The sequence below is a fragment of the Ciconia boyciana genome, chromosome 4, assembly GCF_034638445.1.
Source record: "Ciconia boyciana chromosome 4, ASM3463844v1, whole genome shotgun sequence".
In the NCBI taxonomy this organism is placed as follows: Eukaryota; Metazoa; Chordata; class Aves; order Ciconiiformes; family Ciconiidae; genus Ciconia; species Ciconia boyciana.
Window position 1 is genome coordinate 5,733,306 of NC_132937.1, and position 9,520 is coordinate 5,742,825.

The 9,520-nt window shown below is 44.9% G+C and overlaps 1 protein-coding gene and 1 long non-coding RNA gene across 4 annotated transcripts in view; one reads left to right on the plus strand and one right to left on the minus strand.

The window, feature by feature from the left end:
- Nucleotides 1–237, minus strand: part of LOC140650556 (E3 ubiquitin-protein ligase KCMF1-like) — a 79,644-nt gene extending 79,407 nt beyond the window's left edge. For both annotated transcript variants that reach the window (XM_072859033.1, XM_072859032.1), the window contains exon 1: nucleotides 157–237. In XM_072859033.1, coding sequence (XP_072715134.1) covers nucleotides 157–199 — 43 coding nt within the window. In that variant the 5' untranslated portion in view covers nucleotides 200–237. The remainder of the gene's footprint in view (nucleotides 1–156) is intronic.
- Nucleotides 27–8,629, plus strand: LOC140650557 (uncharacterized). 2 transcript variants are annotated; one of them, XR_012042068.1, is made up of 3 exons: nucleotides 27–77; nucleotides 218–807; nucleotides 8,009–8,629. It is a non-coding gene; the product is annotated as an uncharacterized lncRNA (long non-coding RNA). The 2 variants fall into 2 exon arrangements; XR_012042067.1 differs by lacking the exon at nucleotides 8,009–8,629 and adding an exon at nucleotides 4,636–5,804.
- Nucleotides 8,630–9,520: the final 891 nt, after the last annotated feature.

Here is a 9,520-nt window from a genome sequence, read left to right on the forward strand (position 1 = left end):
CCCTCTTCCTCTTCCGCCGCTTTAATCTACACCCCTCTTCCTGAGTCCCCACCTCTGTTCCCTCTTCTATTGTTACTGTAAGAACACTGACTCCTTGCACCCCTCAGCTCTTTCCCGTCTTAGGCTCAAGGTCTCCCAGTTTCTTTCCTTCTCCACCTGTTTTGGTTTTTTTTAATTCTTTCTCTCTTTTTTTCTTCATTCCTTCTCTGTCCAATAGCCGCTGCTACTGCACACAGGAAGGAAGAGGAAATACACAGCCAATGGAAAGGAGGATCGGCACCACCCAACGCAGGAAAAGCCGCGGGATTGAGCGTAGTTTACATGTACTGGATAGGGCTCTCCCCTTCTTCCTCCAAACTAGGAAAGACTGCTGTCTCCAGGCATTCATCAGAGACACAGCCTCCTCCACCATTTCGGCCCCTGACAACTGCCCGCGTGCTGTGGGAGGCAGGGAGAAGAGTCCCCCCGCTCGCCCCTGTTGTAGAACGCACTGCTGTAGCAGTGGGGCTGCGACTTTGCGGGTACACGGAGATCTCTCACCTCGTCCCCTAGTAAGGACGCCAGAGAGCGAGGAATGGCAGCAGCCCGACAGCAGCCTTGAGGAGGGAGACAAATTCAGCGAGGTGGTTCATGGTACTTCCCATTCCCTCTCCTTTCCACTGTGGCTTGCAAAACCCTCTCTGTAATTCGGGGAGGTGTAGCGAGCAGTGATGAATCTGACACATGCCCTGATGCTTCCTGCCCCGTCCTGGCTGCCTGACTCCTGCAATGCTGAGGGTACTCGGGTAACTTAATCAGTCGAGAAAGGTAAATGCCAGCCTGCCTGCAACAGGTGACATATTGCACACGCGTGGGTTTTTACCTAGTCTTGATAATTCTCAGTGTTTCTGCTTAGGCTGTGAAGTGCTGAGAGGTGAAGAGAGGGCGACCTTGTGGCCACAGTAACATACTGATTTGTCATAGGTGAACTAAGCCATCTTAGTGGGATGTTCCCATACTTTTCTGTGCGTTTTTTTTTTTTTCATTCTGCCTCTTACTAGTGTTAGGCTCCAAAGGATAGGGATGTGTGTTTCAGAATGGGGAGGGGGAGCTCCAAACCTTGTACAGCTCCTGACTGCTGCAGGAGCTTTCCCATAGGAGGTTTAAGATAGCAGCAGCATGCCTGATTACTGTGACAGACGTGTCCGAGAAGTGAGAGCCACATAGTTGGGAAGGGAGGAGGCAGAACCTCATAAAGAATGATGAAAAAGCAAAAAGTTTGTGACTTGCAGAATTTTATTTGCTTTCCCTGCAACTTTTTGTCTTTTGCGAAAAGACATTAGTCTAGAGAAGAAATTGTAAAGGTAAAACACCTATCATGGAGGGGAGAGGGAGGTGGGGGAGGGGGAAGAATGGATCGGATGAGGGAGGGGTGGTAGGGGAAGGAAGGAGGGGGTAGGGAGAGGAGGAGGGAAAGGGGAGGGGAGAGGAGAAGGGAAAGGGGGAGGGGGCAGGAAGTGAGAGGGAGGTATGGGGAGAGGGGAAGAAGGGAGGGAGGGAGAGAGGAGGAGGCACAGGGGCGTGGGGTTGAAGGGAAGGGGAAGAGGGGAAAGTAGGAAGGGGGGAGGGGAAAAGGATTAGAGGGTTGGGGGTAAGGGGGAGGGAGTGTGGGGAGATGGAAAGAGGGAGGGGTGGGGGAGAGGGATTCGGGAGTAGAGAGGGAGGAGGGTGTTTTGCACCCGGAGGTGCTGGTTCATGATGATCACGGTAAGAAAGGCGCTTAGACTCTGTAACGTATCATTTAAAATGCTATTTATTAGAGCTAACACTATAAAGGAGAGGATAGTATAGATAATGTTACGTCCCTTCAGACGCTGGGAACCCCGAGTTGTGCAGCGTTGAATGGGCCTCTGATGAGGGTGCAGCACACCATGCAAACCCTGTCTGTAGAAAGGGTTACCCCATTTTGGTCATTTGAGCTCTTATAGGGTTTTCTTACAAGAAAACAACTCTGTTCATTTCTACTGTCAAACAGAACGGATGTTTACATGAGAACTCACTGCTTCACTTTTAGATCAAGGCAAGGAAATGCAGGGGGTGTAATCACCGATACCAGGTGGGAGCTTCCTGCAGGCTCCTCTGTTACAATGAGCTGGCTAAGTTTATCTTGTGGCTAACGGATATGTGCAGCACAATGCAGGCCTGGGCTTACTTAGGTTAATTGTTGTGTGAATCACTAACTCTTCGTACATCGTACAATTGTCTTCTAGTTAGGATCACTACATCACCATGCACACGTTCTTTTGAAGTTGGCATTTTGTTTTAGATTTCCATTTTAGTGGACAGTGTTGCCTGTGTCTTGCAGCACAGCACAAAGCCCAAAGGCTGCCCCAGTAATACTGCATGGCTGTCGTGGTTTAACCCCAGCCGGCAACTAAGCACCACACAGCCGCTCGCTCACTCCCCCCACCAGCAGGATGGGGGGAGAGAATCAGAAGGGTAAAAGTGAGAAAACTCGTGGGTTGAGATAAAGACAGTTTAATAATTGAAATAAAATAATAATAAATTGTAATTAAAAGGAAAATAACAAAGAGAGAGAAATAAAACCTAAGAAAGACAAGTGATGCAAATGAAAACAATTGCTCACCACCAACTGACTGATACCCAGCCAGTCCCCGAGCAGCGGCCCCCCCACCAACCTCCCCCCTAGTTTTATTGCTGAGCCTGATGTCATATGGTATGGAATATCCCTTTGGTCAGTTGGGGTCAGCTGTCCCGGCTGTGTCCCCTCCCAACTTCTTGTGCACCCCCAGCCTACTCGCTGGCTGGGCAGTGTGAGAAGCAGAAAAGGCCTTGACGCTGTGGAAGCACTGCTCAGCAACAACTAAAACCCCTGTATTATCAACACTGTTTTCAGCACAAATCCAAAACATAGCCCCTCACCAGCTACTGTGAAGAAAATTACCTCTATCCCAGCCAAAACCAGCACAATGGCCATCCTGGTGGTTTGGGTCTGGCTGTGAGAGCCTCTTGTTTCAGCTCACAAGATTGGTCTCTTCTTTGCCCTGGGGCAGGGGTTACATGGATGCCCCTTGAGTAGCCTCCTAGGAGGGGTCCATAGCCCTTGTGCATGTTCAAACTTCTTTGTGTCTCTCTGATCCTTTTGGCACACCCCATTCTCTTAAAGTCCTCCTCACAGAGAACACAGAGAATAACAGAGCAGGGGCACAGAGGAACCAAGCACTTCAGAATAGGAATAATGCTCTGGGCACTGGTGAGGACAAACAAGATCCTTCAGGGGATTCATCAGAGCTAGGTGAGCCAAAGCCTTGTGTCTGCACGAAGGAGAAAAGGCATATGATAGTTACTGGAGACTCCTTCCTGCAGGGGATGGAGGCATCAGTCTGCTAACCTGACCTGATGTCTCAGGAGGTTTGTTGCTTGCCAGGAGCTAGGATCCAGGATGTTGCAGAGGGACTGCCAGGGTTTGTCCGGCCCTCTGACTATTACCCCTTTCCTGTTCTTCCATGTAGGCAGGAACAGTACTGTCAAGGGTATCCCAAAGTGTATCAAGAGTGACTACAGAGCTCTGGGGATGAGGGTAAAGGGCATGGGGGCTCAGATGGTGTCTCCTCAGACCTGTCAGTGAAGGGGAAAGGCTCATGTAGAACCGGACTCATTCAGCAGATCAACATGTGGCTGTGGGGCTGGTGTCACACAGATAGGGCTTTGGCTTCTATAACTATGGGACCCTATTTGAGGAGTGAAGGCTGCTGAGCAGGGATGGGATACATTTGACAAAGTGGGGCAAGAGTGTCTTTGGAAAAAGGCTTGCTAACATACTGAGGAGTACTGTAAGCTAGGTATGTTGCTGGAGGGTTACTACAACCTGAAGAGAAATGAAGGTGCAAGAGGCAGAGCAGATGTGTCTAGGGGACAGCATGACAGGGGAGGCTTTCATACTTTGCCTGTGTAAGGGGCTTAAGGCAGTCCTGCCGAGTTATAGGTTTAGGATATGGTTAATGTGGTGGGTTAGCCTTGGCTAACAGCCAAATGTCTACCCAGCTGCACATTCATTCCCCCTCCTCAGCAGGACGGGGGAGAAAATAGGATGAGAAAGTTTGTAGGTTGAGATAAAGACAGGGAGATTGTTTACCAGTTACTGTCATGGGCAAAACAGACTTGACTTGGGGGAAAACACAATTTATTGCCAATTAAAATAGATTTGGGTAGTGATAAACAAAGACAAACATTAAAACACCACCTTTCCTCTTCTCCCTCTCCTAGACTCGACTCCTTCACTCTGATATCCTCTACCCTGCCCCACCCTGCTGAGTGGTGCAGGGGGATATTGGGGGGTTACAGTCAGTACATAGCAGTTTCTCTCTGCTGCTCCTTCCCTCTCACGCTTTTCCCCTGCTCTGGCGTGGGCTCTCCCATAGGGTGCAGTCCTTCAGGAAAAAAATCTGCTCCAATGTGGGTTCTCCTTGGGCTGCAGTTCCTTCAGGAAATATCCATCTTCTCAGGTATTGGTCCTCTATGGGCTGCAGGGAATATCTGCTTCAGCACTGCGGAGCACTTCCTTCTCCTCTTTCTCTGACCTTGGTGTTCCCCCTGCTGTTTCTCTTTTTGTTTTATTTTTTTTTCTCCCCTCAGCTGGAACTGGCTGTGCCTGGCACAGAGCAGCCCCTGACCTCTTCCCACAGAGGCCACCCCTGCAGAACCCCCACTACCAAAACATTGCCATGTTGTGACCAATCAAGGAACCCCTACAAAAGAAGAAGACTGAGAGAAGATAGGCAAGGATGATGCGCTCATAAAGCTCAGAAAAGAATGCAGGAAATAACCACAGCTATTGTAAAGGAAGCTGAACTTATCCGAACTTATCTCAAGACCAAGGGGACCAGAGGGTCACCTTTGCTCTAGAAAAATGGCTGTATCAGTTGAGTGGGTCAACTGGTTATGTAAATGGCCTTCCCTAAAATAATCAATAGAAAGTATTATCTTCCTGAGCCAGCCAGGCCAACATGGGGGAAGGGTATATGTGTCTCAGCCCAACACAGAGTATAAAAATTGAACAACCAGCAAAATGAACTTTGAAGAGAGCAACTGGCTTGAGCTGGCTTCAACCCATGTATTCCTTCCCAGCAATTGGGGACGCCCAGCATTGTGACGATGAGCATAAAGAGACTGGTAATGGGAATCATGTTTGTTTTGTGATTCAATTGTATATTGCAATTGCTATATTATGCTTGTGTTGTGATTTCAGTATATTGCTGTATCACTCTTCTAAATCAAAATCCCATGTATCATCAAATATCTTCAACTAAGTAAATTTGGTATTAAAACATTAAAGCCTTCTTGTATGGAGTATCTAAAAGAACCTGGTCAGAGAGTATTTGACTCTCACACATGTACACCCAATACAGTAACAAGACACCAGACCAGCAGCTTTAGGGCTAAACAATTTATCTCAAAATAACAGTACAGTAGCAAATACAAATCAGTAGTACAATTAACGAGGCCGAAACAACAGTAAATCCAGTAATTCACTGGGCTAAACTTAATATCCAGGCATGCAAAGACTTACATAACCAAAGTTATCAGGCAGGCTGGCAGGAAGCAGGGTATAGTTTCTGTTACGAGTGACTTGGACCAGCTGACAGGCTTGGGAATTCCAAATTCCCTGATCAGACTGTCCTTTTTTATTATGGAGTCACGGAAGCACTATTTGGGCTTGATAACCAATCATCGCATTCCAACTCTGCTCCCCCTCTGTGCTGGTTCTTTCCATTGTGTGCATGATGCTCAGATGCTACCTTAAAAGTTGCGCAATCACCATATGGAGCTATAGCCATATAAGGTGCAGGGTCATAATGTGGAGAATTACCATATAAGGCAGTAATATAGGGACAACTTTTATCCAAGATAAGAAGTGACAGGTGCCCTGCCTCCCTGCAGGCATCCACGTGTACCATTTGCCCCAGAAGGCAATCCCCTCTTCTGGTCATATGCTCTGTTGTGATTGGCTGACAGGACCAGCCATCCCTTCCAGTTTACCCAGAAGTACATCAGACCAGAAAGTGCCTTCCCCTACACACAAAAGGGGCTGCCATTTTGTTTAAGATGCCATTTTATGGCAGGGAGTTGCCATTTTTGACAATGTCATACCTATGTGTTCTCAGATCTCCCTCTGATAGGCTGCCTGCATCCTTTGGACCAGGAGGTGCTCAAATATCACAGAATCACAGAATCACAGAATGGTTGAAGTTGGAAGGGACCTCTGAAGGTCATCTAGTCCAACCCCCCTGCTCAAGCAGGGCCACCTAGGGCCAGTTGCCCAGGACCATCTCCAGACAGCTTTTGAATATCTCCAAAGAGGGAGACTCCACAGCTCCTCTGGGCATCCCCAGTGCTCAGACATCCTCACAGTGAAAAAGTGTTTCCGGATGTTCAGATGGAACCTTCTGTGTTTCAGCTGGCCTGAAGGGGATTCTTCTGTTTTCAGAAAACCAACTCAAAGAGTTGGCTGCAGAAATAGCCCATGGAGTCTCAGGGTTGGTAAAAGTGAGAGGCAGTCTCACAGGCATGATGCATTTCTTCTATGTGCCTAGGAATGTATTTAAAGCTTTAGACTGGAATATGGATTAGTTGTTTTCTGCAGACCTTGGAAAGGAGGTTAGTCTTATAATTTGAGCTATGGCTCCATGAGCTGCTTACAGTTCTAGCCATGGAATTTCTTCTGCCAGGTGAAGTTTGCAGTTGAGATACTATGCTTTTGTTTGCATTTGTAACATCTCCTTTTCAACCCTGCTGTGTGTTTGGTCCTAGGCAATGAATAAATATTACTTGCTGTTTCTCAATTTGAAGAGAAACATAAGGGATATTACTTTGGTAAACTGTGCTTGTTTACCCTACTACTTCTGATAAAACAAGAGCCTTTACAATAATATGTTTCAAACTTTTATGCTGATAATGTGAGGGGAGAGAACTTAAAAGGTAGTTTTATTTAATAGGAAATGAATCTTTAATGAAGGCTAAAGGTTGAATAGAGGTTTTTATATAAAGTATTTTGGATGAAAAAAGCAAATAAGGAATGTGCTATTAATAAGCAGAATACATATCTGTTTCAGAAAGTATAGTTAGATCCTAGAGTTCTATAGAATAGAATAGTTCAGTTGGAAGGGAGCTACAATGATTGTCTAGTCCATTCTGCTATAGAAGAGTTGCCCGCTCTCATTCCAGCTCTTTTAGGAGGTTTAGAATATTGATTTTCTGGATTCAAGGGGGGTGGGGGGTGTTTTTCAATTAGATGTTGAGAAAGAGCACAGGCATTTAAACAGTTTCTGTGTCTAGAAACCTGGGTTGGGACAAGTTATTGCTGTCATGCTGATTTTTATCAAAACTTGTGATAATATCTCAATCCAAAACTTTTTGAAAATAATAACTTTCATTAAAGTATCTGCAAATGTCAGTCACTGATCCTTGTGAGCTAGGAAGCTAGGATAGAACTGGAGCAAGCAATTTCCTTGCTTCTATTAGGTGATGGTGCATGCACTGATAAGTGAAGTGAATGATGTACTGTGCTTTGGGAATCTCTGGGCATTATGTGTGTAGTAATGTATTTTGTGTCATGCTCGCATTTAGAATTTGTCCTGGGGACAAAATGAGCACTTAAGGGATGACTAGAGAATTTTAACACCCCTTAAAACAAAACCCCTCTGAAGGGAAAGAAACTTCAGAAATAGCTATTTTTTTCCTTCAGCCTTAGAATCCACTTCTATGAAGTTTCTTGAAGCATCTAGGAACAAGTTTGTTAAATGTCTGTATTCTTGCATCAGGAGTGCCAGGCGTTGTCAGATCTGTACATGTCAAAAGAAGTGCAGCAGTACCTAGGTTGTTTCTCAAAGGAATGGCTTTCAGATGTTATTCAGCATGCGTCAGTCCAGCTGTTTAGGCAATTAGTGAAAGCCCATTTTGTTGATGATACTGCTAAGCCTGTCTTCTCTCTTTCTGTGACGCTATGCAGGTTGAACGATCCTAAGATGTCAGAAGCAGAGCGTCAGTCAAAGGAAAGCGAACGGGCAGACCGCAGCTTGTTTGTTCAAGAGCTTCTACTGTCCACTTTGATGCAGGAAGAAAGTTCCTCCTCAGATGAGGATGAACGGGGAGAGATTGCTGATTTTGGTGCTATGGGCTGTGTAGATATTATGCCTCTAGATGTTGCTTTAGAAAACCTAAATTTAAAAGAGAAGAATAAAGGAAATGAGCCTCCTCTTTGATGGCATCCCACTTTGCAGACAATGTCCTCTGTGCTGTATTTGCCAATGAAAGTGGACAACAACTATCTTGGGTTTGTTTTGGTGATTGTAATTTCAGGTCTGTCACTCTTGTTACATTGTGTACATTCAAAGGAAGAGAGAAAAGATATATACGATAATCATTTCCACTTAACCAATTTTTACTTTTAGCAGGTAAATATAGGTTGCAGTGTGGAGAAAAAGCTCTGCATCCTGTAGCTTGACGTGCAAAAAGCTCTCCTAATACTCCACATTCAAACTGAAGAGGAAAAAATGAAAAATCTCTAATGAAGCTGCTGTGTGTATTTATGAATATTAATGAATAAAAATTGCTTGGATGGTTTACCTTAGCTACTGCATGATTTTTTGCAGCGTGCATGAGTTTTAGTGACCTTGTCATTTAAAGAATGTAAGTACAAGGAGTAAAACCATAAAACCCCAAAGCTTTCCCATTATTCAAAGGTAACGTGACAAAAAGATTAATGCTCACTAGCAGCTTGTGGCCGTGAAGTAGCCTTTGAGTAACACATGACCAATGACCTTTTTATGTGCTCTCCTGCGTATTAATGCAAACTCTGCAGCGGGCTATATTTTTGCTTCCAGAGTGTGACATTTTGCTATATCGTGACCACTACGTTGCCCTGTTAGACATCATATCCATGTGGAATTGAACTTTGTATTCATCTGTAGGAGACAAAAATCAAGGGCCACTACTGGAATCTACCACAAAGGGCTTCTGTGTGCCCTAAACCCAAATTTTGTTCACCTTTCTTTAAAGTTTTCCTTTTTGTGTTAAATATACTTTATTTAGGTGTAAATGATTCATATATTCACTGTTGGGGGGGGGAGGGGGGAAGTTAACCTGGATTATGGTGTCTTAGTTCTAAGCCTTCACAGTCCTTATCATTTTGAGTTATTTATGTATTTGCTTCATAGTTTGCAGAGACTCCTTAGTATCAGGAGAGCTTGAGGATTTGACTTCCCAGATATCTCCATATGTTACAATTGAATTCTTAATGCTAACTTCCTATCAACCTTTATTTATTGGGGTTTTGGGTTATATTTCTGACATAAAAAATAAAGCCTTTTTAATTGAGTCATGCTACCTATTTGCCTATACTGTTAATCCTATAAGGTTTTTTTGTATGGATTATTATAATAGCCCCAAAGCAAGGGACAGCAAGGCTTTAATTATTTGGAATGTAAAGTTAGCTTATAAAGATAAAAATGCACACAACTTC